This window comes from Anguilla anguilla, chromosome 3 (genome assembly GCF_013347855.1).
Source record: "Anguilla anguilla isolate fAngAng1 chromosome 3, fAngAng1.pri, whole genome shotgun sequence".
Lineage (NCBI taxonomy): Eukaryota > Metazoa > Chordata > Actinopteri > Anguilliformes > Anguillidae > Anguilla > Anguilla anguilla.
This window is the reverse complement of record NC_049203.1, coordinates 17,573,403-17,601,256: the sequence shown is the minus strand read 5'-3', so window position 1 is coordinate 17,601,256 and position 27,854 is coordinate 17,573,403. Positions and strand designations below refer to the sequence as shown.

The 27,854-nt window shown below is 43.7% G+C and overlaps 1 protein-coding gene across 2 annotated transcripts in view; it reads left to right on the top strand.

The window, feature by feature from the left end:
• The window catches only part of col4a1 (collagen, type IV, alpha 1), a 52,069-nt gene extending 24,667 nt beyond the window's left edge, over nt 1-27,402 (top strand). The window contains exons 4-52 of one of the 2 annotated variants that reach the window (XM_035411470.1): nt 50-94; nt 265-309; nt 785-847; nt 1,151-1,204; nt 1,338-1,364; nt 1,524-1,601; nt 1,830-1,892; nt 2,153-2,188; nt 2,406-2,444; nt 2,706-2,801; nt 2,927-2,962; nt 3,071-3,130; nt 3,325-3,360; nt 3,531-3,575; nt 4,018-4,050; nt 4,730-4,790; nt 5,560-5,595; nt 5,973-6,119; nt 6,759-6,839; nt 7,318-7,401; nt 7,834-7,904; nt 8,231-8,422; nt 8,999-9,167; nt 9,744-9,836; nt 11,063-11,167; nt 11,650-11,747; nt 12,113-12,263; nt 12,380-12,493; nt 12,714-12,881; nt 13,239-13,328; nt 13,839-13,991; nt 14,706-14,804; nt 16,092-16,181; nt 16,292-16,431; nt 16,558-16,684; nt 16,801-16,881; nt 17,219-17,317; nt 17,589-17,639; nt 18,320-18,505; nt 19,274-19,407; nt 20,192-20,264; nt 20,678-20,749; nt 21,382-21,510; nt 22,259-22,357; nt 22,478-22,690; nt 23,200-23,377; nt 23,594-23,708; nt 24,300-24,472; nt 24,996-27,402. In XM_035411470.1, coding sequence (XP_035267361.1) covers nt 50-94; nt 265-309; nt 785-847; nt 1,151-1,204; nt 1,338-1,364; nt 1,524-1,601; nt 1,830-1,892; nt 2,153-2,188; nt 2,406-2,444; nt 2,706-2,801; nt 2,927-2,962; nt 3,071-3,130; nt 3,325-3,360; nt 3,531-3,575; nt 4,018-4,050; nt 4,730-4,790; nt 5,560-5,595; nt 5,973-6,119; nt 6,759-6,839; nt 7,318-7,401; nt 7,834-7,904; nt 8,231-8,422; nt 8,999-9,167; nt 9,744-9,836; nt 11,063-11,167; nt 11,650-11,747; nt 12,113-12,263; nt 12,380-12,493; nt 12,714-12,881; nt 13,239-13,328; nt 13,839-13,991; nt 14,706-14,804; nt 16,092-16,181; nt 16,292-16,431; nt 16,558-16,684; nt 16,801-16,881; nt 17,219-17,317; nt 17,589-17,639; nt 18,320-18,505; nt 19,274-19,407; nt 20,192-20,264; nt 20,678-20,749; nt 21,382-21,510; nt 22,259-22,357; nt 22,478-22,690; nt 23,200-23,377; nt 23,594-23,708; nt 24,300-24,472; nt 24,996-25,077 — 4,710 coding nt within the window. In that variant the 3' untranslated portion in view covers nt 25,078-27,402. The remainder of the gene's footprint in view (nt 1-49; nt 95-264; nt 310-784; nt 848-1,150; nt 1,205-1,337; nt 1,365-1,523; nt 1,602-1,829; nt 1,893-2,152; nt 2,189-2,405; nt 2,445-2,705; nt 2,802-2,926; nt 2,963-3,070; nt 3,131-3,324; nt 3,361-3,530; nt 3,576-4,017; nt 4,051-4,729; nt 4,791-5,559; nt 5,596-5,972; nt 6,120-6,758; nt 6,840-7,317; nt 7,402-7,833; nt 7,905-8,230; nt 8,423-8,998; nt 9,168-9,743; nt 9,837-11,062; nt 11,168-11,649; nt 11,748-12,112; nt 12,264-12,379; nt 12,494-12,713; nt 12,882-13,238; nt 13,329-13,838; nt 13,992-14,705; nt 14,805-16,091; nt 16,182-16,291; nt 16,432-16,557; nt 16,685-16,800; nt 16,882-17,218; nt 17,318-17,588; nt 17,640-18,319; nt 18,506-19,273; nt 19,408-20,191; nt 20,265-20,677; nt 20,750-21,381; nt 21,511-22,258; nt 22,358-22,477; nt 22,691-23,199; nt 23,378-23,593; nt 23,709-24,299; nt 24,473-24,995) is intronic. The other variant, XM_035411471.1, reaches the window with a different exon arrangement.
• Nucleotides 27,403-27,854: the final 452 nt, after the last annotated feature.

The following is a 27,854-nucleotide window of genomic DNA, read 5'->3' as shown; positions in this document are numbered from 1 at the left end:
ACGGCTGTCTGTTCAGCATAGTGTCTGACTGTGGTAACTGTCTCCGCAGGGTGATTACGGCGTGCCTGGAGCTCCTGGAATGAAAGGAATACGTGTGAGTGCTTCAAACACACCTGCCTTACGGTGTATCACGCACTCTGTGTGACAGCACTACAGAAAACAATGATGTAATGAGTGTGAAGATGGTGTTGGTGATGATGATGCTTATGATGATAGTGGTGATATTGATGATGATGATGTGACTGTGATGACACTGTCTTTCAGGGTCCTCCGGGGTTACCTGGATTCCCAGGAAATCCAGGCATTCCGGTAAGATCCTTTCAGTACACTATCCCTCTGCTAATTTACATAAACATAGACTAAATGGTTTTAAGGCAAAGGCTGTCAAATTCAGGTTCAACTGTGTATAATAATTTAGAATTCAACCATAATTGTAGTTACTGAATTGGAACAAACTGATAATTCTTCTTAATTAGACACTTAATTAAGGGTCTGTGGCCCTCTAAACGCTACATTATGTCAGAAATGTGTGTCAGGAAGAAAGGAAGTTATAAACACTTCCTTTACTAACTAACAGTGGGTACTATGCAAACATTTATTTTCTGTTTTAATACAGTCACAACTTTCACACTTGATGCAGACCATGTGAAGCACAGTTAGACTAGAGGTGTATAAGCATTTCTTCAGTTGTGCTCCTGTACATCATATGCTGTACTCCACACCACTACAGGTCCTCTTTCACCAAATATATTCAGACATTTATTCTATTTTTTTCCATCTCCAGGGAATCCCAGGACAGGATGGCCCTCCTGGTTCACCAGGAATCCCAGGATGCGACGGGAAAAAGGTAGAATCTTACAATACAATATTATTAACCCTGAGTGATTTCCCTAGACTAGACACGCCCATTCTTGTCTCTGACGCTTTGTCTGAAAGTTATGTGAAAAACAGGATTTCTCCCTCTTGTGTATTTCAGTTCAATTTGCATTGCATTTTAACACATTTATTTTGCTTGCTATGCTAGTCGCGGTAAAGATACCACGCTGTGTGTTTATCAGGAATTCAGGAGAGAGGTTCCGCCTCATTTAGGATTCAAACCCGTATCCTCCCGGAGAGGTGACACTAATTCATGCTTGCTCCTGTTTTCCAGGGAGAGCGGGGCACTGACGGACTCCCGGGCGTATCGGGACTGCCAGGTCCACCTGTGAGTACCCACATGCCCACCCCCCTGCATTCAGTCACCAGATATACTGCAGTCTGTAAATGAGAGTATTTAATGTCCTGTTCGTCTGCCCCCCCCCCCCCCCCCCCCCCCCCCCCCCCCCCCCCGCACACAGGGTACCCCTGGTCTCACAGGAATGAAGGTAATGAGATGATTAATCAATTAATCATATTTCATTTGGATCCTATTAAGATAATATGAGATATCATAGCCACATATACAATGATATGCCGTGTAAATTCCCCTAATTACTGGTAGCTGCTCTTGTAATGCTCTCTCTCTCTCTCTCTCTCTCTCTCAGGGTGATGCAGGTGGTGTCATTGGGGGTTCTATTCCAGAGAAAGGCGAAAAAGGGTATGCTGGGTTTCCAGGTTCGGAGGTGCGTGCAGCAGTTCATCTTCTAACACATGTGCTTGTTCAGTACGAGGTGACATGCAATCATGTGTAGCAGTATGTCCCATACATCTATTAATATATAATACCACTGTCATGTGCGCGTATGTGTGTCAAATATTAGATATTCACAGTACTAAATTACAGGTTTCTAAGTGGTTCATTTTTGCTAAATGGCTGGCTAATCATGGTGCCACCCTCTCTTTCCCTGCAGGGGCCCCCAGGACCTGCGGGAGGTCCAGGGCCAGTTGGACCCACTGGCCCTCAGGGACCCAGAGTGAGTGATGAGTGTGGACCTGGCCCATCTGTCCTGCACTCAGGATCTACACAAAAGGGGTCGCCTGGAAAGAATGATTATGATAACGCTTTATGACATAATATAATACAGATACCGTACAACACAGTCATTTGGAAAGTACACGGCCTAAATTCCACACAGTGTCTGCCTGCATTTAGGTTAGTTCAGATGTGAGCATATGACTGTATTTGATAATATCTCCTGTGCTTTATTTGTCTGTCTTCCTTATTTTACTCCAGGGTTATCCAGGTCCACCTGGGCCACCTGGACCAAAGGTAGGCTAAATATAGGATCTGTCTCCCAGTGATATATAATAATAATAATAATAATAATAATAATAATAATAATTCTTCATATAAAAACTTCTTCATATTATTATTATTATTATTATTATTATTATTACTATAATATGTATACTTAGTTTGAGGTTCAGTAGACTGAATGCCTTCTTGATTTTTAGGTGTTAGTGTCAATGTTTCCTTTTCATTTCAGGGTGACAGGCTGACTTTCCTGGGTGAAAAGGGAGAAAAGGTAAAGCCTTCAAACCAAATTCCTAGTTATTGCTGCAGTTCTGATGACTGCACTGGCTTTCCTGGTTATTTCTGCAGTTTTGATGACTGCACTGACTTTCCTGGTTATTTCTGCAGTTCGGATAACTGTGTGATGACTGTACTGACGTTCCTGGTTATTGCTGCAGTTCTGATGACTGTGCGATGGCTGCACTGGCTCTCTGATGCACATCCCTTGGTATGTGTTTGCTCATCATGTATGTTTATGTTTTTGTCTTGACAGGGAGGTCCAGGTATAAGGGGTCCCCCGGGTCCACCAGGACGCCCTTCTCACGAATCTGGGCACCCCCCCGTTACCCATATCGAACAAGGACCTCAGGTATGTAGTAGTTTAAAATTCAGTTGTTTTAATTATGGCAGTTTTGTTTTATATTGCTTAATAATCTATATCCCATACTGCATATCAGCTTCCTGACAGAAAGCATTTTCTCTCGTTTGCTGTAGGGTGAAAAAGGTACACCTGGTGACAAAGGAGAAAAGGTACAGTTGTGATTTTCCTCATGTGCAAACCTACTGGGAATATCACATAGAATCAGATGAGATTTAAACAGTAGGATTACATCGGACTGGTGTCCTGTGTGTTCACAGGGCTACTGTCAGCCATACCACAGCGGGGTCAAAGGTGAACAAGGTCCCCCCGGCCCCAGGGTGAGCGGCCAGCACTCTCTCCCCCCATTCATTCAGTTTACATTATAACATGTCATGTTCATGGTTGTCGTCTTATACGAGTCTATTGTGAATGAATGAGCATTTGTATGTGAAATAGTGTGTACTCTCTAAACAGTTCTAGGATTTAATGCTTTTAGGGCAGGGACTGAATTGTGTTTTCCTATTTATTTCAGGGTAAACCAGGCAAGGATGGAGAACCTGGCAGCAAAGTAAGTACATAGTCATGTTTTCAAAGAGAGCATAAAATGATCTAATTAAAAGCTTATAGTGATGTTTAAGAACACTTTCTCATTTAATATCCTGTTTTATATTACTCTGTCATCATACCACTTTTTAAACAGTGCAGCATCTCTAACCCTGACAAATGTCTGTGTTTCAGGGGGAGAGAGGTTATCTTGGAGCACCTGGATACAGTGGACAGCCGGTAACTCACCCTTACCCCTTTCCTTTGCTTACTGACTCTCAAACCATCTTTTCTTTCTCATGCCCAAAGCTACAATGCTGCACACGACCAAGACATTAACTTTGCCATCTCCAGTATTCCAACAATCAGTTTTGTGAGGCTTTGGGTATTTGTAGAAACTGTTTATGATTTTTCAGTTCACCCAATATGTTTTTTTCAAGTACTGTATGTCCATCTGTTAATAGCTCAGAAATTAGCACTGCATGGCACTGAACAGGCTTCTGGCAGGGGTTCCTGTCATTAAAATTCTTATTGTTTCGGAGGTACGACTGACCTTGCATTCATTACATAGTACAAACTTTGTACGACAATTCAATTTGTACAATAAATAAAGCTTCCTCCAGAATGCTTGTTCTGCTTGTGTGTGAGAGAACAGATTTCAAATTGTTCTCTAATTTTTCAGGGCGAAAAAGGCGACAGGGGACCCCCTGGAAACGTAAGTAAGGTTCTGAAACTCCAACTCCTCCATTATTTACACGTAATGGTGTTTCTCTTTAAAGTCTCCTTGTCATTGTTTTTTTTAATGAACTCAACTGCACAGTACATCTCATTGCAGTCCTTATCCCAGCCAGCAGATGTCACTCAAACTCTTTTACAAAAAACCCCAGTAAAAAACAGGGTTGAATAATATGTGCCAACTGACAGAATAAAAACACTTTTCTCTTTATAGAAATAGTTAATACATGAGCATTATATATCATGTATCGTATGACTTATGGGTAGTACAATGGCGGAACAGCATTCTCTGCAACCTCTGCATCCTCACTCCAGTCTGAATTAGAAAACTTGTGTCATTTATGATTTTTCAACTGTGATTCATGCGATGCTGGATTATGACACTGTCCAATAAGGGGGTTATGTGGAAACACAATAACCTGGCAAGTGCTGTCCCATGATTAAATTTGATTGGTTACATGACACTTAGGTGACACACTGCTGGGTTCTTGAATATCTCACCCTTACGAAAAGAGTCAGCCCATTGCAATTCAGCAGCAAAACATACATGCTCATGTAGCAGAGAAGTTATTTCTGCTCTACAGTCTATGCAATGCATTTTATTTAATAAAGACACATCTACTGATACTCATTGGCATTTTGACTGGCCCACTTTACAGGCTGGTGGCCCCCCCGGACCGCCCGGGCACCCTGGTTCTCCTGGAATAAAAGGAGAACGAGGTAAGCACTGACTCTGTCTGTCCCTGTCCGTGATGTCACTGTCAGCAATGCAGTCCGGCGTATCCCAGATAGTATGCAGAGTATCCCAACCAACGACCTTTCAGAACGACTGAGCCTGCTTGTTAGCTCTTCAGCCAAGCTCTCTATTATAACCATAGTAATTACATGTGAAATTTAACACCCGTCTGTATCTACTGATTTGTTGAAATGGCTAAAATTAGTTTACGTATATCATAGAAACATTTGTACTTGCATAGTTCTGTTAATTGCATTATCCCACCCGTATCTGTAATAAAGACAACTGAGAACACCAGACTCTTTAAATGATGTAACAGAGCAATTTTACCCATTAATGTTTTGAGAAATATTTGATCATTACAGTTACACCAGTTTGCCAGCAAGTACATTTGTACATAAATTGTACAAACATAGATTTGTTATGGATTTTTTGTTTCTTTTTTTCTTGATTTTCTTTCTTCCCTCATCTCCCTCACCTTGTTTGAAGGTGCCTCAAACATATGCCGTGGTTAACTTTTTATTAACATTAATTCACTGTTAATTAGTAATTTAACTATTCTGTTTTTTAATTAATTATTTATTGTTGGCTTTTCTTTTACAACAATGTTCTATTTTCCTCATAAAGACAATATATAAACAAAAATGTTGGAGAATCAGTTCTGTCAAAGTGGTGTCTTTGGTTCAGTGATCTTTGGTAGATGGTTGCTTACTGTATGTACACAACTTGAAAGAATATATCTTTGTTTCTTAGGTTTTCCTGGTAGTCACGGAGACTCAGGTCTACCAGGTGAGTGTTTGCTTCCCATCTACACCACACTGGTTTTGTGGTGAGTTCGTAGAACTGAAATACACAGCAGGTTCCTGCTTTATTGTCAGAGATCTGCAGTCTCAGTGAATGGGATTTTAACATCCCTTTACTGGCCAATTCTGGCTCCTCGTGAATCCTCTTGTCGAGCAGTCATAACATCAGTATGATGCATCTTTTGTCTGTAATCTCGGTATGAGAGTGATGTATCCTTCATCACTAGTATTAGTATCAGAATGATGCATGATTGATCTGTAACCTTGGTATGAGAATGACACGTCATTTATCTGTAACCTTTGTATTAGAATGACATTCTGATGGTTTGAGCAGGGTACAATAACTTTCCGGTGGTCTTCTAGGCAGGAATGTGGAGGGTCCCAAAGGAGAGACAGGGTTCCCCGGAGAATCAGGGCAGAAGGGAGAGCAGGGGCCGCCTGGCCAGTCTCTTTCGGGCCCAAGCGGCGAAGACGGACGCCCTGGATCACCCGGACCCCCAGGACCCGCAGGTGCAGTTTACCTCCATGGATTTATGCAGAGTCTGCGCCCTGCCCTTCCTCTTCATCGATTAGCGCCCATGGTCTCCTTCTGTAAAAGTTTTGTTCAGTCTAGGTCATGGTTATATGCTGGTTTATGTAGCGTGCATATGTAGCAGACATTGTGGTGTATTAGTCATGTGCCATGGTCTTTGTCATCATGGACTTCCCTCTCTCTCTCTCTCTCTATATATATATATATAGTATATATCCTGTCTTCTCTAGCACACTAAAGTACAGAAGACAAGTATTTATAATCTCAAAATTGTAATGCCAACTCAGATAAACTAACGTAAAGCATCTTTGGTGAAGGCTGAAATGGCATTAGTGTACACATAGCAGGTAGCATTTAGTAAGAAGTTTGTGAATCTCAGTGGGAGTGCCGTAATGAGCAGTGCAGTTTATTTGTTATGAATTTCACAATCCACCTGAACCCCTCCTGACCAACAGTTTGGGAGTCAATCCCAGGTTGCACAGTCCCTCCGCTGCTATGACACACCTGGGTGGGGCCCCTGGAGTGAATCCCCCATGTTCAGTAGACCCTGTGGCCCTTACTTTTGCACATATGTGCCACTGCTACTCTAACCTGTGCCTGCCTGTCATGTCTTGCAGGAGACGGAGACTGCACTATGGAGCGAGGGTTCCCCGGATACCCCGGGCCCCCTGGACTCAGCGGCGAACTGGGACAAAAGGGTACGAGAATGACCTTGGATGTCAAATAGGGTTCCCTTACATCATAGGACGCAGAACTAATGAGATATAAATGTGCCTGTTCTGTCAATCATTAATGTGTAACAGGCTTTTTGTAAAAGAACATGTGGTTACCCTTTTCTTTATGGGTGCTTTTGATCTGCCAGTGTTCATCCGTTCACGCGGATGTAGCCTCGTGCTACTCTGCGGTGCTGCTGGTGTCAGAGAGCAGTCACCGTTACCGTGCACGCTGACTCGATGTGTTTATCCACTGAGGCAGAGAATAAGCAAGTGTTTGTGGGCCGTTCGTACAATTATGTACAACCTTTTTTTTCCTCAAAAAACTGATTTTTTTCCCCAAAACAGTTCAGTTCTGCACGAAGTGAAGTTGCTGGTGTTAAAGGAACTTTCGTGGGCGTACAGTAGGCATTTGGGCACATTGTGTGTCTCTCACTCTTTACCTGTGCCCTGTTTATGACAGGTGAGAAAGGGGACACCTGCGTTCACTGTGAGACCGCTGGGGTCCGTGGATTACCTGGCGCCCAGGGCCCCCCCGGGAGACAAGGTGAGGAGGGAGGCGGAGCAACCCCATTTGGCCTCGGGTGGGGAGACGCGCTCAGCCGCAGCCACGCAGTGCATTTCCAGCTGCGTGCAGTAAACGTCTGCATTCGGTAGACGGGTGCTGACCTGCTCCAGTGACCTCTCAGTAATGCAATCACACTCCATACAGCATGCAGCACTGAAGAGTGTGCTGTAGATGGCGCCCATGTTCTCTGTGTAATGCCAGGGTGGTTGCACATTGGGACAGCTATCCCTCCACATTTAACTGTTGACAGACTCCACTGTGCAGAAATGCAGGTTAACTTTGTATGACTCCATTTGTCATGACTGTGGAACAGACCATGTGCTAAGCAGACCTCCTCATCCTGGGCTAGTTATTTTTTTGATGGTCTGCTTTCCTGTGGTTTCACGCATCTCTCCATCATCTCCATGTCAGGTTTCCCCGGAGCCGCCGGGCGAAAGGGAGAGAAGGGCTCAACTGGACTTGCTGGTGCTCCTGGGAACCAGGTGACCGGACATGACCACAACTGTGACCACAACCATGACCATAACCAGGCTTTCAGGCTCCTGGGCACACCCAGGCGTTCAGATCTAAATTACCATTCACCTATCTGGAGAACAGAACACATTACATTTATGAGATTCCTAAGAATTGTACATGAAACTTGTAAATGTAAGTCTGTTTTTCTCTGAATACTGGAGAGAATTGATGCTTCTTTTAAAACTGTCAGTGAGCTGCATTCATTTTACTGGTGTCTTTAGGGTGAGAGTATTTAAATGAACTTTTTGACCCAGAGATAAGAGTGTCCCTGCTTGTCTTTGTCCTCTCTCAGGGTACGCCTGGCAACCCAGGGCTGATGGGGGCCCCCGGTGCCCACGGTGCGCCGGGCGACATCCACGTGGCACCGGGACTGAAGGGGGAGAAGGGCGTGCCTGGCACCCATGGCCAAAATGGGCTGCCAGGTGTGGATGGGCTCCCCGGCAGAGATGGGTTATCGGGCCAGCCCGGACCCAAGGGAGAGCCGGTGAGTGTCCATTGGAACCGTAAGGTCGCAGTCATGGTGGAACCTTCTGTGAAAGGCGCAAGATCACATCAACTGCTACTATAGCAACAACAGCCTATATTTTGACAACAATATAAGACCGTATTACAGTAATACAGCATGCATTGCTATAGGTACAGTCATCACTATAGTGACAGCAAGGGAACATTAGCTGACTGTAAGAGTAAAATTGATGGTAATTCTGGTCCATTCAGAGAAGCCAGCTTTCAATGAATGGCAATTGCCGCTGTTGTCACCACCCCTACCAGAACATAAAAATCTAAATGATATGACATTCATTCTGTACATCGGCCCTTTCCTGTAATTCAGTGGGAAACAAAATGGCTACTAAAATAACAGTGTTGCAGTCCATAACAAAGCATTGGTATTTTCCAAATCAAGCGTTTCTGCCCCATATTTCAAGGCCTTTCTCCAAACATGGCTATCCTGTGGCTGAGAAAATTTATAAATAAAGTTTACAATAATGATAATAATAATGATTATTATTGTAATAATATAAACGATGCCTACATTCACCATATATTGCTTTTCTTCCAGGCAACTGTGGGTATCAAAGGAGACCGGGGTCTAGATGGGGACCCTGGTTTGATCGGCACTCCAGGAGAAAGGGGTCCTCCAGGTATCCCTGGTTACGGGCGACCAGGAGAGCCTGGTGAGAAGGGCAGTCACGGGGCACCAGGACGTCCTGGAGCTCCAGGCTCTGTAGGTATGTTCGCTGCCCCCGTTTTATCAGTCTAAAATCCAGACCCCTCGTTAAAACAGGTCTTGCAGTTACTCAGGAAATGTAAGCTGGCCACTGCCACAGGCTAGCAAGTGAATAATAATCCAAGATTCTGTACACAATGGAACGTGCAGTCATATCACATTCTCAGCTTCCAAATAAGGTGTTTATGTGATTAAATATTGTGTTTAATATCCCACGTCATATTATGAGCGACTGGGTTTATTCAGGTTTATTCTGGTTATTTTATCGGAATAAGGTGTTAACTTGACTCATGGTGCAGTTTGTTAAATGTGAATATTCAGGTTAAAATAAGAATGTTATTGTACATATGTGACTCCTGCAGTCTGTCTGCTTGTCAGGGAAGTGGTCCAAACTGTAATAGTTACCTTTGCACTACTGAAACTAAAGAATGTTTTCCAAATGTCTACATTTGCAGTGGGTTACAGGGCAACTCAAATCATGCGCCTATGCACCTATGCCCTAGTCTCCCATAATGCACCGCTCTAGGTATCTTTGGGAAACTGTGCGAGGAGTGACACCTGTTCCTCTCGTCCTCAGGACCCAAAGGCGAACCGGGAAAGGGTGTGAGCTCGCCTGGGCCACAGGGGACTCCTGGACCTCGGGGTGAGACGGGGAGAACGGGACTCCAAGGTGAGCCCTGTCACTTTAAAAGGCTTCTGTGCCAGCAACTGGGAGGAAACTGCCCTGCTGATGACCGTGTGGCCTCCTTCACTCCAGCGCTGATAGGGTTGGGCTCATTTCTACTCCAGTCGACTGAGGAAACAAGCTGAAAGTCTATCACAAATTGAAAAATAGTTTGATGGGGATTTTTCAGTGAACTGAGGGAGATGTGAAGGCTGCCTCCAATTGTGAATCTCAGTTTCTCTCCGTCTGTGACTGAGCTTCTGACTGTGTCTCTGCCCGTCTACATTCCTGTGGTTTTGTCTGTCTGCATTTAATCCCCTTGTCTCTGTGCCTGACTTTGTGCACAGTTGCCAATGGTCAACTGCCAGTTGCCATACATTGCTGCTTCTCCCCACTGAGCTGTATAGCGGTTCTCCCCATCTGCAAGACAAAGCAATGTCATGACTGGGGAGCGTGATAAAGATAACTTTTTTGATTATTTTTTTACTAAGTAGTTTGAACTATATTTTTGAGTAATTGTAGTTTCACAAGCTATATTTTTCTTTAGGGTAGCTTGACTGTATTTCAACTACTTCCAGTGTGAAGTAATTGGTGGTTTGTACAACTATGCTTTCAGAGCAGTTTCCCCCAACACTGAAAGTTGCATACTTCAGCTGTTGGTGAATGAAACAATCAGCTGCACAGGCCTATTAAATGGGCCCCGCAATTCAGTGTTGTTCTGCCTTCTCTCGAGTGTGGACCGTGATGGATGATTTCAGCCCGTGAAAGGAGAAACAGTGATACTCGAGGACGGAATATCCTCTCTTTTGTTTGCCTTAATTGATTTTGGTAACGATGTCTCCGTCTTGCAGAAATGTTAGCAGCCATTGCTTGTAAAGTAACCTGACTGGTCTTTGCTCATGGTGTTCACACCACTTTTAAGAGTTTCTTACTTGCGCAACATTGGTTTGAAGTCGCAGTGACAAAGTATTGGTGAATTGGGCGCGATTTCGATTTGCATGGCCGCAACCATGTCAGGCGCTCAGTGGGACTTACTCTATTGGCTGCGCAATTTGACGAGCTCTTCTCTCACTACGCAAGTGAATAGCATGGCAATCCAACATGCTCATTTGCACACTTTGACAGTGCAAACCCTTAGTGAATCAGACAGTATGGAAAGGCAAAGGTCACAGCGAGTTGAAGGGGACAGCTGAGGGAACCCAAGGTCAGTAATGCCGGTCATCTTTCTTCAGGTGACCGAGGTCCCCAGGGTGATCCCGGGGCACCAGGTTCCCCCGGATGGAAAGGTGACCCAGGCCTCCCAGGAATCGGACTTCCTGGCTTACCTGGACCCAAAGGTACACAAAACACACACCACAGCTCCCCCTTCCCCACCACACACACATAGAGAATGTACCATATGCAGCTAGACATTCTACTGCTGTGTTAAAGAGTACATATACTTCAAAAAATCTGTTGCAAATAAAGGCACAAACTCAATTACTTATTTCCGTTCTGATCCACTTACACTCCACAAAATGGAGTCATAGCTTGATGAACAACATATTTACGTGCAGTAGTATTGGTGCTAGTATTGTTATTAGGTCTCTATGTAAAGGAAGTTAAACACACACAACATGTGTGTAACAACCTTAATGACATATTATATAATGATGTATTTCAAAGCTTTTATCAAAATACATTATTTCATAACTGTACAATACAATTTTAAGTGAATACCAATTTTGCGTAACTTTTATTTGACTTTGCATTATTACACTTTGTTGTGGTACACTGTGATACACTGATACACTGTGTTGTACTCGTTCTCAAACTTCAGGGTATACGGGTATGTCAGGGGCTCCGGGAGTGCCCGGAGAGCCAGGTCGTCCCGGGCAGAATGGGTTTGATGGACGTCCCGGTAAAAATGGACAAAAGGTACGTATTTGTAAGTGTGGAAGTGAGCTAAATTGCCAGGCAATTGATGACAGATACAGCAACAATTGGTTCTGTTTATAGGTAGCTACATGTAAAGCTATTTGTGTCCTCTTGTACACTCATGCCATGACTAACCAAATGCAGCTCTGCATGAATTTTCATATCCCTCCCGTAATCGTTTTCCAAAATGGAGTAACTTGTGAAATGTGGCGATTTCGAAAAATGAGATTTAGGCTGCATTGAAATTGCATCTGGACTATGGAAGCCTGTGACAACCATGATGCTGCGATGTCTGTGTGAAGTTAGCCTTTAATTGTGACTCTGGTGTGGAGTGATTCGTGATTAATGTGTTGAATGTGCTCCAGGGTGAACCGGGACGAGGCTTGCCAGGGCCCAAAGGCTACATGGGACCCCAGGGGGTCACCGGTTTCCCAGGAGAGAAGGGGAGCATCGGGCTTCCTGGAATCCCAGGACAAGAGGGGCAGACAGGACCTCCCGGAGCTCAAGGAATCAAAGGTGCTTTCATCTCGTTACCCTGGCATCCCCAAACCAGCAAAAACACAGTGCACACTAGCTGCCCCCCGGCAACCTGGCAACGGCGCATTTTTGTTTGATTTCCTTCGTGTTCTCAGGTGAACCTGGACCTACTGGAAGACATGGAGTAGAGGGCCCCCCAGGTCCCCCGGGACTGGGCGAGCAGGGGTTACCTGGACCTATGGGTCCTCCGGGCTTGCCTGGCCCCTTCGGTGAGCACACCCTGTCCACGCCGGAGCCTTTATTAAGACGATCATTTCTCCGGCCCTTCAGTTCTGCTTAATGAACTCTCCTTTGAGTCCTAGACAATCCATTAATTGAGTCATTGAGTCACGCTTATACGCGTGTCTGTTTGATGCCACATACCCAGGTCTGAGTTCTGTGCTGTGAGCTCACGTGAGGTTCTGATTTCATGGTTCTGTGTTTTGACAGGGCGTGGCGGAGTGAAGGGAGATAAGGGGTACCCCGGTCCCGCCGGTTTGGACATGCCCGGGCCTCAAGGGGAGAAGGGTACCCCAGGGTTTCAGGGGGTCCCAGGATCAAAGGGGTTGCCTGGGCGACAAGGCCCTGCGGGAAGAGATGGTTTTCCAGGCCATCAAGGTGAGTAAACATGCACACTCACACACACACACACACACACTCAGAACACACAAGATTATAAGTTGGAATAGCTGAAACTGTGTTTAGAAGACAAAGGAATAAGGTAGAAGCTCTTGACTGCAGTGACCTTATTCATTGTGTTTCCACACAACTTTCCATAGCAAAGAGCTACACAGAAAGGACTGTGCACTGCTTATGCCTTAATTTACACTCCTTCTGTGTTACCTGCATAGAAATCCTTTTGAAAATAAGAATGATGTTGAATACTCCTGGTTCACTTGTTTGCTTATTGTTTAGTTAGTTGTGAGATATTTGTGTATGTTTCATTAAATAAAGCATGACCGGCCTCATTCCCAGGTATTAAAGGAGAGATGGGGGTGATTGGAATCCCAGGACCTCCCGGACAGCCTGGTTCCCCTGGAAATATTGGTTCCCCTGGATTACGAGGTGAGTCAGCCCCTTCCCCTCAGAAGCCTGAGGCCCCAATGAGTAAGCATTTATTTCTGCTAAAATGTCACACTTTTTTAAAAAGGTCATGTGAGGTCCTTTCAGTGATATCAGCCAGATACTGCAGTGTCAGTCTGTTGCTGGTGTGTTAGTTGAGCCATTTCAGTCTGTTAGTTTGCAGCTATGGCATTAGTTTGACCCCTTGCTGTCTGTTTTTGAGATTTGTTATATCTGAACGTGTTATAAATGATTCACTAGTTCACTATATATTGGACAAACTATGGCAGCCAATTTATAGCAAATGGCTGACACTCTTATTTAGGCCACTGACATTGCCTCAGTTTTACTTTCTACATTTGCCTGTTGCTACAGTATCTGTCTGTCCCTTTGCTCACAGGCTTTCTGACTGTTCCTATGACATCATTCTTTTTTGTGACATCACCCAGTGGTCTCACTGCGGTATCAGTGTGCTCCTGTGGTGTCAGTCCTGGTATGGTCTCTCTCTGCCAGGTCACCCCGGTTTTACTGGTCCAAAAGGTGATTTTGGTGATATTGGACCTAAGGGAGAGCGAGGAGATCGTGGTCAACGGGGGCCTGCTGGCAACATGAGTGATGTGGACATGGACCAAATGAAGGGAGAGAAGGGTGACCTCGGGGACAGAGGTATGGGGGTGCAGAGGGGTTCAGAAATATATATTTGGTTGGGGGCAATGTTGGTCCTGGGGATAGGGGTGTCAGAGGGCTGCATAAAACTGGTTCAGGGCATCAGCTCATGGGCAAGCTGAGCCTGGACTTTTCCTATCAGAGAGGCATTCAAGATGGCACATTCTGTAGGTGCCCTTCCTATGAACTGCTTCTCTTCTTCTGGTTTATGTTCAAAAAGCATCTTGGATTTAATCCTGCAAGTTTGTTCTGAACTGTTAATGTCAGAATAATGAACTAAGTATGTAAATGGATGGTAAATGGACTGCATTTATATAGCGCTTTTATCCAAAGCGCTTTACAATTGATGCCTCTCATTCGCCAGAGCAGTTAGGGGTTAGGGGTTAGGTGTCTTGCTCAAGGACACTTCGACATGCCCAGGGCGGGGTTTGAACTGGCATCCCTCCGACTGCCAGACAATCGGTCTTACCTCCTGAGCTATGTCGCCCCATATCAGAGAGGCATTCAAGATGGCACATTCTGTAGGTGCCCTTCCTATGAACTGCTTCTCTTCTTCTGGTTTATGTTCAAAAAACATCTTGGATTTAATCCTGCAAGTTTGTTCTGAACTGTTAATGTCAGAATAATGAACTAAGTATGTAACTCTACAGAATGTAAAACTGCATTTATATGCAGAAAAAAGCTAAGTCTTACTAATGGTCAACTTCCCCATAGGTACACCTGGGGGGACAGGTAAAAAAGGACACCAAGGACTGCCCGGAGTACCGGGAATGCCAGGGAAAGATGGATATCCAGGTTCACCTGGACAGCCAGGTAAAGCACTGAGACAAAACACCGTGAATATATCAAATCCGCTCATGAGAGCGTCCAAACAACGCCCTGTGACCAGTGTTCATTTTTACAACAAATTTTGATTTAGTTTTAGCCATAGCCTCCTCGCAAAATTGCATTTTAGTTATAGTCACATTTTAGTCATTTGAATATTGTTAGTTTTAGTAAATAAAAAGTCGTTTTAGTCCATGAAAATGAACAGTCTTAGTCAAATTGTAATGAAACATTTTTCACAATTTTCTTTTCACTGGAATGTTCTTAGAGAAATGATTACCGACTGACCTTTAAACACAGATGCCACAATCATCATAATTTCTTCCAAGCATCTTACAGCTTTTGTTATTCTTAGACAGTATCTAAAAAGGCTGGAATGTGGACTATTTCTGGGCACATTCCTGTAAGAATATGGAAATAATATTATCAATTCTGGAACTCTCTTCTGATGGGATTTAGTCACAGACCACATCTTGCTCAATGCGAGGTAAATAAGGCAATAACCTCATCTTATGTGAAAAGCTATTTATATTTTATTATTTAAATTTAGAGGACTACAGACCCACCAGGAGAATCAAAGCAACAGGAGAGCAGTTGACATTGTAAATATTTTAGTATTGTAAAATGTATCACTAATGAGTTTAGCTAGCTACATGCGTCATATTATAGTATCGTATACTAATAGATAAACACATTTGGAATAATCCACGATGAGACATGTGTTGAATGGTTTTAACACACAACGTGGAGACAAAGGACCACCCGATGGGAAACGGAGGGTGGTTACCCCCACAGAGTGCGTTCACACCCTCGAAAGCACAACTCTGAGTGGAGTATTCCACTTATACCATGGTCATTTGCAAAATATTAAAATATAAGAAGGGGTCTTTTATTGGCTTTAGAAATATAAACTTTTTTGCTGACACAAACTACTGTGTCAGCATGTTGCTATGGTTACATAGGTTAGTTAGTTTTAACCTGACCCGAACTACTTGCATCAAACGGTTTTAACGCACACCTTCTAGCCAATAAAAATGAATTATTCACCCAGACCATGGTGCAACCTAGAATAATATAGAGAATAAAAAGAAAAATGAATAGACAGAAAATATTAAGCCTTAAACGAACAGCAAACAACAGGTGCAAATCTGCTTATGCCAGACATACGAGTCACAGGGAATCGTTTTGTCATAGAATGTCATTGTCGTTGCCAAACATTTTCTGTCTTAGTTTTTGACAACGAAATCAACAGTGTCCCCGACTTCTCTTTTGCAGGTGAGAAAGGTGACCTCGGAGAACCAGGTGTACCAGGACGCGCAGGCACCCCTGGACTGAAGGGGCATATAGGAGAGATGGGGCTTCCAGGTAAGAGTCACTGATAGATCATTCCTGGCTCTTCTGTGTCTTATCTTTGTTCACAGTTGAACAAGAAAGGAGGACACCTGTTCATTTGTATTTTTTATGGGGTTCCTCAGGATTTTCTGGACCCAAGGGCACTAAAGGAACAAATGGGACCCCGGGGCATCCAGGATTCCCGGGTTTGACCGGGGACAAAGGAGAGAAGGGGGATGGAGGTCTGCCAGGTGTTGGGGTTCCAGGACCACCAGGCGAAAAGGTAACAGTCTCTACATGTGGGTGTCAATGCACTGTCGTGTCTGTGTGTGTGTGTGTGTGTGTGCATGTGTATGCTTGTATAGCACATCTCATTGGCTTAAGTTGCTCTATGTGTCTTGGCCCCCAGGGGCAAAATGGTGAGCCAGGATTTCCAGGAAGCCCAGGAGACAAGGGGCATAAGGGTGCGATGGGTATCCCGGGAATGCCAGGAAAACCAGGACAGAAGGGAGACATCGGGTTCGAGGGTCACCAAGGCATGTGTCCCGCCATCGGATTGTGTTCCACAGCCAACTGGCTGTTGCTGTGTAACATTAGTACAATGCAAATTGTCACAGTGAATGCTAAGCACAGGGGTGTGTCCTTACTGCAGGTAGCCCTGGGCGGCCAGGTGAGAAAGGAGTCCCCGGGTTACCTGGAGGAGCAGGTGAACCGGGTCTGCAGGGGCGACCAGGTGAGGACCGTATATAATGGCCTCAGCAAAAGGCTCAGTGTGTAACGGTTTATCTGTTATTCTCTTCCCAAAAAACTAGATACTAGAACAGGAGGGTACAGGTTACAGCTTAGGCTCATAATTAGTTGGAAATTGAGTTTCACCAATTTACGAGTTCAGCAATGGCTAAAATGTGGATACCTGCCTCAACCCCCTCTTTTGCCCACAGTGGATACCATTGGCATAATATGCATGCAATGAGGCTTATTCAATGGTCAGGAGTCTAAAGAATGGTCCAAAGAATGGTCCCTTCTATAGCTACATAAATTAAAGCTTTGTGGGACACTTCTGTTTCCAGGGGAACCAGGTCTACAGGGCCCTTCGGGTCCACAAGGGGAGAAGGGAGAGCCTGGCATAGACGGAATCCCAGGATCCTCAGGAGAGAGGGGAGATCCAGGTGAGTTTTTGGAAAAAGGGCCACACCTCTCTGCCTCCTGCTGGCTTGGAAAGGAAGAGCAGCATTCAGTACTGTACGCCCATGCAGAATGGATGCAATGGCATGTAATATAGGGAAATGTTAGTTAATGTCAGGTAATGTACGGTGATGTACGGTAATGCCAGGTAGTGTTAGGTAATGTAATAACAGAGCCACGTGTTTGAAGCCACGGTATAGTCACAGACTGTAATATCTGTCATCATGTCTTCACCTTCCTCTTCCTCCCCTGCAGGGTTATCTGGAAGAGGCTTCCCTGGAACCCCGGGTCAGGTCGGCAGTAAAGGTGAGACACGCAGGGGTTTCCCATTTTTCATTTCCCAAAACATCAAACCCTCCTTAGACCTGCACAGTCATTAGTAATAATGTATTTTGGCATTAGCTTTTTGGCTTACCAGCCACTGTGGCTAGTGGTTTTCCAAAGTCAGTACCCACTCCACCAGCCAAAATTCCCCCGTTTACATTTTATTTGAACAGAAACCATTACAGCTATTTAACCCCAGTAAACTGTGTGTGTGCATATTTGAAAAATGAATTTTAATCAGTAAGTAGCCTACACTTGATGACGCATAACTGGCCTCAGTGTAGCTGAAAGTGGGTGGGTTTCAGCAGACAGTGCTCCCTGCCTCTGGTTGAGTGGATGGTTAACATGTGCAAGGTCCTACTTAATAGTCCTCGCAAAGCAGATTAGAGTTACAGGAAAAACTAACTACTAGCTATATGTTAAAAAATGTGATGGAGGTAAGAAAAGTAATCAAAGCAATGTTAATTGAATGAAAAAAGCAGCCAACATTCACTTAAACATAAAAATTTGGAACATGCTTTGGTGCATTAGATAGAACTGGGAATGAGTAATAATTGGACTAGAGAAGTTTTGTGCAGGACTTTACCACCCCTAATTATGGCTCCTCCCTCAGCCTGTGTCCCTCCCTTCCCATTGCTCTGACCCCACCTCCTTCTCCACAGGCGACAAAGGCAGTGCAGGTTTTTCGGGAATTCCAGGAAGCCCCGGTATCCCGGGAACCAAGGGGGATAAGGGTTACCCAGGCACCCTAGGGCAGCAGGGCCGGCCAGGGGAGCGGGGGCCCCCGGGGTCATCCATGGAGGGGCCCAAAGGAGACAGAGGGTTACCTGGGGAGCCTGGAGAGCAAGGTAAGTCTAAACACCCGTGCTGCCCGTGAGAGGGAGGAAAGCTTGCCTTATTGTGCATGCAGTGATGCGACTCTGGCAAATGAATCAAATCAAGATTTCAAATCAAATCAAGATTTATTTATATAGCACATTTCACAAAACATTTCTGCTCGCATGAAGTGCATGAAGTGAGTTTTGTCACCGATCTGCCACCAAAAATTATTTTTCATCACAATTTATAGTTTAGCCACATGGAATTTGAACTCATTTTTATTAATTGCTAAGTTTTGTAAGACATTTTTACAGTTAACAGGTCTGGATGGCAATGTTCAAAATGGATGAGCAGAGTGCTCTTTTATAGTCGTGTGTACAGAGGCCCATCTGAGGTTGCGATAGAATTAGGAAGATTGCCACAGTGCTGTTATGAGATACCATCATATTCAATCAGAAGGTATTAAGATTCTCTTTGCTGTCAAGACACACCATCTGTGTTCACTGGTGACATTTCTTTCCTAATTACTGAATCCTGCATTCTCATGACAACAATGCTACTTCAAGAGGCTGGAATTATTATACATAATTTATGTTTTTTTTTCTTCAAGTAATGAGTTGTTTATATGGGAATTCTTTTTGCCATGTTCCAAGAGTATTCACTTGAAGTTACTTTTCAAAAATATTTTTTGAATTTTGCTACCTGCACATACAGTTGCACCCTAGAATTTTACACTCTTGATTTTTCTTCGTTTTTGTGGAAGCAGAAATCCTACTCCCGTCCTTCTCCCCTAACAGGCTCACCTGGGGCCCCGGGGCCCGCCGGAGTACCGGGACTGGCTGGCTCAAAGGGGGACAAAGGAGACCATGGGTACCCGGGGCCTCCAGGACAAGAAGGACTCAAGGGGGAAATAGGACCACCTGGTGCTCCTGTGAGTTCATCGCCATTGTCTGTCACTCAGGGTTCACAGCATCAACAGTCTACAGGAGTGGAACTTATGGCCTTCTGTGTCGTCTTTTCAGTACACTAGGCTACTCCGCTACAAAATCCATCCTTAAAATCACCACAAGGATAATAAATATTCTGACATTTTCTCGCAACTCACACCAATGTGCATGAACACTGGAAAAAGCTCCTGGATACTGGAGATAAAAATTGCAGAAAAGAAATTTAACTGAAAAACGTCTCATTAAAAAAAGGGCTGACATTTCTGTGTCCACTGAATATAATCAGGCTAGTTTCTGTACACATTTCAGAAGTTATCTGAGAAAGAAAAAACAAACCAATCAACTTGCTTGAGCCCATGTATAAACAGTCTTTATTTACCATGGGGAGGTTCTGTCACATTTGCTTGTAAATTTACAGTAACTGAGTCCCATAACTGCTTTACTGTGGACATCAGGATAAAGATAGGGGTTGGACAGAATAATTGATTACTCCGGTGTTTAACCACCAGAGCTCAGATGAATTGCTTAGATCAGTATTGCACTTTTTGTTAATTAACAAATGAAGAAAAGACCTCATTCTCATTCTCATAAATATTCAAATAAACAATAACATGATTAATTTATATTAAATAGTAAATTGCTCGAGGAGCACCTTCCTGACACAAGATGTAACTCAATCATGAACGTATCTGTGTGTGTGTGTGTGTGTGTGTGTGTGGGTGTGTGTGTGTGTGTGTGTGTGTGCGTGTGTGTATGCGTGTTTCACAGGGACATACTGGACTGCCAGGATTTAATGGACCAAAGGGAGAAATTGGACAGCCAGGCTTCCCTGGATTCCAAGGTGGGTGCACATCGTAACCTAAACAACTGGTCTTGTGTGTGTCCTGTAAAGTACTCCAATAAATGTGCATATACTGGTTCACACATTTATTGGGGTGCATGAATCACTGTTCTGATTTACACTGCTGAAAGAAATTTAGTTTGTGTCCTGTCAAATCATTCCATCATTGTACTGATTTGCACCACGGTAAGCATGAGCATGTGACCTGTCCCACAATTTGACTGCGTGTGTATGTGCGTGCACACACACACGTGTGCTGTCCTGTCCTGTCCTGATGTTGTACTGACTCACCTCATCCTACAGTAAGTCTGGTCTGTAAATAAATAGGCTGTGTGATGGTGAGAAAGGGGGTTTCAGGCTCTGGGCAGGATGGTAAAACTGAAGGAAGTGAAACTCTCACTCTTTTCCCTCAGGGATTAAAGGAGAAGCTGGAGCAGCTGGAGGGAAAGGAGAACTGGGAGACAGAGGTTTCCCTGGAGTGAAAGGTACGAGAGAAGGAAGGGCTCTTATTAATGGATGCTGTCTGTAACCATGATGCATAAGCTTTTGGTGTTCTTCAACAACACCCACCTTTTCCCCATTGTCCTTTAGGACTGTTGGGTAATCCAAGCACAGACATGTAGTCAGCATTTGTCTGATGGACCTTGACTGACAATGAAATGTATAGTTTTGGTTTGTTAGTTTATGAAGAAGAAGCATAATGCTTGCCTTTTCTTGTAAGTCAAAGTTAAGGAGAAGTGTTGATGAAACGCTGGCTGTAGTGAAATTATCCCCATATTGCTGGAGAGACAGACTTGAGTGTTCTTAACAGACGATTGGTGCGGAGTTGGGTCTGCTCATATGCATTTGAATGGCACATTTGCTGTCATACACCTGGGATTGAGAGATGCCTCTCCCCTGATTGCACTGGGAGGCGTGGATCTAATCATTATGAGATGCCTCTGGATTCAATAAAAATAAGAGAAAACAAACAACATCTGTTTGGACAGAAGACGCTGTATTAAAACAGGCTGACTCGTTAATTATGCTATATTGTGACGCCAATGTGGAATTGACTTCATTGTAGTACCTCTCAATCCATCAACTGATGCTGTGATTTCAAATTCTTGCTCTTTAGGAAACATTGGCCCCCCCGGGCCCCAGGGACCCCACACATTTATCAAAGGGGACATCGGCCTTCCTGGCCCCCCCGGACTGGAAGGCCCCAGAGGGACACAAGGGTTTCCTGGATATAAAGGGCTGCAAGGTGACATTTTGAGTTCCAACGCGTCTATATTGGTTTTTAATAAGGCAAATTTTTTTCCTGCATGAGCATGAAAGGACCACCTAATCATGGATTATCTTCCTTATTACACAGCTACTTACCTTACATAAGAAATTGATCAATAATTTGATGCAACATATTAATTAAAAGTATAAATCCAAATAAATTGCAATTAATATCAAATAAATGCATTTTCCATTGTGTTCTTGTGGATAATATAGGCTTATTTGGGAGTATTGGAATAAGATACGAGTCAAATTGACGGTAGAGTAACATCTTTTGAGCACGGGGTGTCACAGGGTAGCAAAATTGAAAATTACCAGTATTTCTTTCTTCTGAATGCTATGAAAAGCATTATTAAAGTTAAAGTGGTATTTTACTCATAGCTGAGGTCATTATTCAGAAATAGTTGACTGTAGAATGACTGAAGTGGCCAATCAGAATCAAGCATTCAGCATTGTGTTTTATTCCTTTTATTCCTTTTATTTTGGAGTTCTATGTATTCATCTTAGACAGATGTCTGCAAAGCATTGCCCTGTGGCACAACAGATTGGTATCTTATTTCATAGTATATTATGTTAATATTGTAGTATGTTATAATGCTGTTATGACTACCCAGATGTTTTTAGCATGAAAAGGGGATACATTATTAAACGGGGGCCAAAAAGGCAAGTGGTTTCTCTTGCTTTGGAGACCTCTGTGAGTCATCCCCTCCCTTCCCCCTCCACAGGTGTGACAGGACGGCAGGGTCCAAAAGGAGAGGATGGGCAGCCGGGGTACCATGGTCGACCAGGCACCAAGGGAGAGCCTGGCCCCGTCGGCCCAGCAGGTGAGAAAGAACAATGTTACGGGACACCCCCATTCGCTGCCCCCAGCTATCAGTTCCACGCACCCCGCTGAAGACCCTTCTTGGTGAATGTGTTTGATGATGCTCCTCCTCTCCCAACAGGACCCAGAGGGTACACTGGCCCCCCGGGGCCCGACGGAGTGCCCGGTCAGGTGGGGCCACCCGGTCCCTCCTCCATGGACCACGGCTTCCTGGTGACCCGACACAGCCAATCGGTGGATGTTCCTCAATGCCCTGGGGGCACCAGCCTCATCTACGATGGGTACTCCCTCCTTTACGTCCAGGGCAACGAGAGGTCACATGGGCAGGACCTGGGTGAGTGACCATTGTGCAGAACTGCAGAGAAGTGACAGCGCCCCCTACAGTCAGGGCAGGTGTAGCCGCCAGTGGTGGCAGCTGAGCTGGATTGGCAGAAATGGTTCCAGCCACCATCCTAAACTTTCTGTTGTTGTTTTTGGTTTATTTTCCTTGATTAACAATCAAGCAAATAATTAGGTGAATAACCCACATCAGTCAAATCTTATTCTGTAGATATTGTAGATAAATCGATTTTATTTCTAGTGCATTGTAATCATATTACAAATTGACATTATGATGTACATTGATGTGTCTAGAATGCTAGTGTGTGAGAGGCACATGAGAGAAGGCTTTGGGACTGTTTCCAATGGATCAATAATTGACAAGCTAGTTAAGATTTCTGCTTTCGGCAACTTAGTAGATGTTGGAGCTCAACATGTGTTTCTGGAAAGATGTGGAGTATGTAGTTCCTTTGAGAAAAACATGTGGTCCTGGTCTTGATTGCTGCTCCACTCTGCCCCCTATAGGTACCGCGGGGAGCTGCTTGAAGAAGTTTAGCCCCATGCCCTTCCTCTTCTGCGACATCAACAACGTCTGCAACTTCGCCTCCAGAAATGACTACTCCTACTGGCTGACCTCTCCCGAGCCAATGCCCATGAGCATGGCGCCCGTTACCGGTGACAGCATCAAGCCCTTCATCAGCAGGTGAGGGGCGGGGTTTAGTGAGGTGGGGGTCGGGGCTCTGAAAGCGAAAAGGCGTTTTGGGGGCTGTGGGTGCTTCAGTACCTGAATAGGAAACCATTAACAAATACAGCTACTCAGCTTCCCATGTCTCACAATGGCCTTTGTGTTGCGCATGCATTTGTGTGTGTGTGCGCACACGTGTGTGTGTGTTTGTATGTGTCTGTGTGTGTGAGATAGATGTTCTGTGTGTGAGGCCCCTGCCATGGTGATCGCGGTCCACAGCCAGACCATAATGATCCCCGCATGCCCGAATGGATGGGACTCCCTGTGGATCGGATACTCCTTCGTCATGGTGAGAGTCTCGCACCAGCAATCACCACAGCATCAGCAACTACGGTGTCACATGATTTTTTGTTGAGAATGACTAAATTAGAAGAATAGCAGTTGTTTTTAAGCATTGTGGTAGTTATATAATAGTTATAGTAGGTGCATGGTTGACATACTGAAGCATATCTTCCATGTCATGCTGCAGAATGCTGTACTAGCACATATGCTAGAGATTGTAAATCAGCACTTACTGATGAATCATAAAGTTGACCTTTTAAGCATTTACAGAAGCTGTATTTCCAAACAAGTTCTCAAATGTCATGTGTGTAATGTTCCTCCCTCTATACCATGTTTCTGTCTCCTTTCTCTTTTTCTTTCGCTCACATACATCCCTCTTTCCTTTTCTCTCTTTTTTCCTCTCCTGATCTCTTTATACCCCACCTGCTCCACTTTTATTTATCTTTACTTCTCTCACTCCATTTTCTCATTCTCTCACTCCTTCCTTTCCCCTCTTTCTCTCCCACTCCTTCTCCCTCTGTCTCCTCCCCTTTTCTCCCACTCCATCCCTCTTTCTCCCTCTGTGTTTTCTCACTCCTTCCCCCTCTCCCCGCTGCAGCACACCAGCGCTGGTGCGGAAGGTTCCGGTCAGGCCCTGGCGTCCCCCGGGTCCTGCCTGGAGGAGTTCCGCTCCGCCCCCTTTATCGAGTGCCATGGGCGTGGCACCTGCAACTACTACGCCAACTCCTACAGCTTCTGGCTGGCCACCATCGAGGACGAAGATATGTTCACGTGAGCTTGGGTCCTTCTCTCCTCCTCTCTGTCACCCTCTCCTTTTTTACTCTCACTCTCTCTCGCTTTGCATCTCTGTCAGATCAGTTTCAGTTTGCTTCTTTAGCATGACAGACATACATTTGTATTGCCAAAGCATATACATATGGCAGAAAGTGAAACCAAACATCACGCAATATGATAATTTATCACATAATAGAAAATAAATAGGAGTGAAAGGTTATGTATATCAGAAATAATAAATTTGTAAATTAGAAATTTGACATAGCAATATGACTCTATTGTCTCTCTGTCTCCTAATAATAAGTTATTTTATTCCTGTACCCCCCTCTCACCTGTGCTTGCAAATGTATTACTCCCAGCATATGTAGATAAAATCTATGGATATAATTACCTGTTTCAGAGTAGACCTCCCACCTGCCAGTAGAGGGCGATATTGATAACTCATCTTACTTTACAGGATATTGTGACTGTGTGTGACCTAACAAAAACCTCTGTGACCTCTGTTTTTTTTCTTCTTCAGGAAACCCGTTCCAACCACCCTGAAAGCTGGCAATCTTCGAACTCACATCAGCAGGTGCCAGGTGTGCATGAAGAGAACATAATGTAGAAATCTCTTTATTTCTATTTTATTGTTTCAGGTTTTTTTTTTTTTTTACAAACGATGGTGCTATTTGGTGAAGATAAAGACAGCTTTATTCCAAAAAAAACAAAAAAAAACCAAAACACTTTATTACAAATAATAGACGCTGTGTCCGGAGTTACAAGCCTAGTGAATGCAGTGTTGAACGACAGGATTACGAGCCGGGAGCCTGAACCTTTGGCGATTTGCTCCCTTTCCAAACTACCGCAACGTTTCTTTGCTGAATGGCACTTTGTTTATTACTGCACTGACTGTATCCGTATGTAAGCAGGTGTCCATTTTAAAGCTGTGTGTGTGAATCTGGTGATGTCCGCCACATCTACCTTTTTGATACGTGTCATTCATTTGAATAATTCCTTAACGTTTTACAGATACCACTTACGTCCGCATCAGTGTAAAGATATAAATATTTTTGTTTGTTTTGTATTTGAAAGCTCTACTAATGTTACGGCCTGCGTTGCCACTGGTTACAGGTGATAGTCACTGAAATATGTTAGTGGGATGAAGGTTGCCACAGCCATCGCTGATGGAACCACAAAGAGCCTCAGCTTCATTGTAAATATGTTGCTTCCAAAGTGCGCAATACACAGCCGTGTAAGATGTTAGGCAATTACATTAATTTGTGCGCAACATGTTTTCATTTTAACTTAGGGAGAAGATATGTAGGATATCAGTGCACACGAGAAGCAAATGTTAATCAGAATCCGTCAATCTGCAGTGAAGTTTTCAATGTTCTCGGTAGTATAACACAACATGTACACAGGCACATATTTATTATGCAAAAGCACTACATGTTGCACACCTGAAGAGACAGTCCTGGATCTCTTTTTTTTCCTATGCATGTGTCATGTGGTTGAGGCAGAAAGGGGTAGTAGGGATTGATGTTAGTTCACTTTCAGGTTTGGGATAGTGTTATTTTGTATTTGAAAACAATGTAACCCTAACCTCCCCTCCCACATATTATGGCATCCTGTGGATAATGTAGACCCTTCCAAAGTACAACCCCAGTGTTCCCCAGTAATTGCCCTGTTAGGGAGTGAGATGAATCACAAGGTTATGGGAACTTGGCTATTGAGGGAACAACGGGGGGTCTTTAAACAGGGCAGTTCTATCACCGTGGTGACGAACAGCCACACTCCAAAGCCAATAATTTGGATTAAAATTGCCTGGTTCCATGTGAAGTTCATATTGGACTAGGATTCTGCCACAGTTCCTCTCTTACAAAAAACCCTCAACTTTCAGTCCCTGCATTCCTTAATTCAGTTTGGTCTCATATACAAGTTGCTTTTGTCTTCAGTGTTTTGTTGGCGAGAAATAAATGTAGACGTGATACAAATTAAACCAAATATATGATATTTCACTTGATTCCTGAATTATGCAAACTAATTTCCAATAAGTATTGCTAGTTCATTATTAATTTATACAATTATTTATATACTGCTTTGGTATTTTGCTTTTGTCGATATCTACTGCATTTTATTTAGATTATTAATTAGTCCATTGTTAGGCAGAGACACATACATAATGTGTACATTATGTCTCCTTGGAGTGAATTTTTGAGTTGTCAATTTTTGTGACTTCATGAATTTGTCATTGGTTGCCCAGGCCAGTGGCCCAGTACTCAGTGGTGAAGACATTTTGCAGACTAGTTTAATTTAGTAGCACTATTCACACATGTGCCTTTTTACAGTACACTAGAGTACAGTACAGTAGGGTCACAGTTTATGACAGTAAGTTCACATGTGAGAAAGAACCATTTGCACACCCGATGAGCTAGTTTGGCAGAGAAAGTGGAGGAAATGGCATCCGTTAAATCCAAAGAAATTCCGTCAGCTGCTTCTTGCAAAATATGTACTTTTTATTTCAAGTTAATCAAAGAGCTGGCTACAGTTCATCAGAACACTGAAATATTGTACTTCAGATAATTGTAACAAGGTTTTGCAAGAAGCGGAATGCAGACAATATTTCCATATGTGCGAGATAGTTGTATGAACTTCATCATTCAGGTTTTGCTGTGTCTTGCTGTGATTGTCATCATTCAGTATTAAGAGGAGTTGCCATCATTTGTCATGTCATGTCTGTTTGTGTGTTTCTGTATGTCACCGTCAATCGATGTAAGAGTGTACTCCAAATACCAAGAGATGAATGCAGTTAATTGGTGAAATTGGAGAAGATGGGTTTGTGGTGTAGTCTCTTATTAACAAAAATGGTCTTGTCAGCTTATTTCTTTTCCTGCAGAATCCATACTGTGCAATTCATACAATAAATTAATTTGTATAAAATGTCACATGCTTAGTTTATGTGTGTCTCTGAATTGTTCTGTGCTAGCTTGTAACAGTGTATTGACCTCAAAGGTATATCTCCTCTATGCAGAAAGTAGCCACAAGGGGGCAGGGAACACCTACAAATTCTCCCCTTTAAAGAAACTATAGCCAGGTGAGCAGAGCCAGTTGTAGTAACAAATTAAGGCATGCCTGTTTAAGTTTGCTAAATGCTTTGATCCATTTCCATATCAGGATTCGTCAAAACATTAACAGGAATGGATGAGGCGTGAAATAAAAAATGGAATCAAAATGTGTTCTTTCAAGTCAAAGAAAATTAATCTTATTTTTGTAGCACTTTTTACAGAAAGCTGTGGCAAAGGCACTTTATAGAGTAGCAGAAAAAAGCAAAAAACCAGGCCTCAACCACAAAATAGCAAGCACATGAGATAAAGAAGTCCCCAGCGGTGAGAAAACC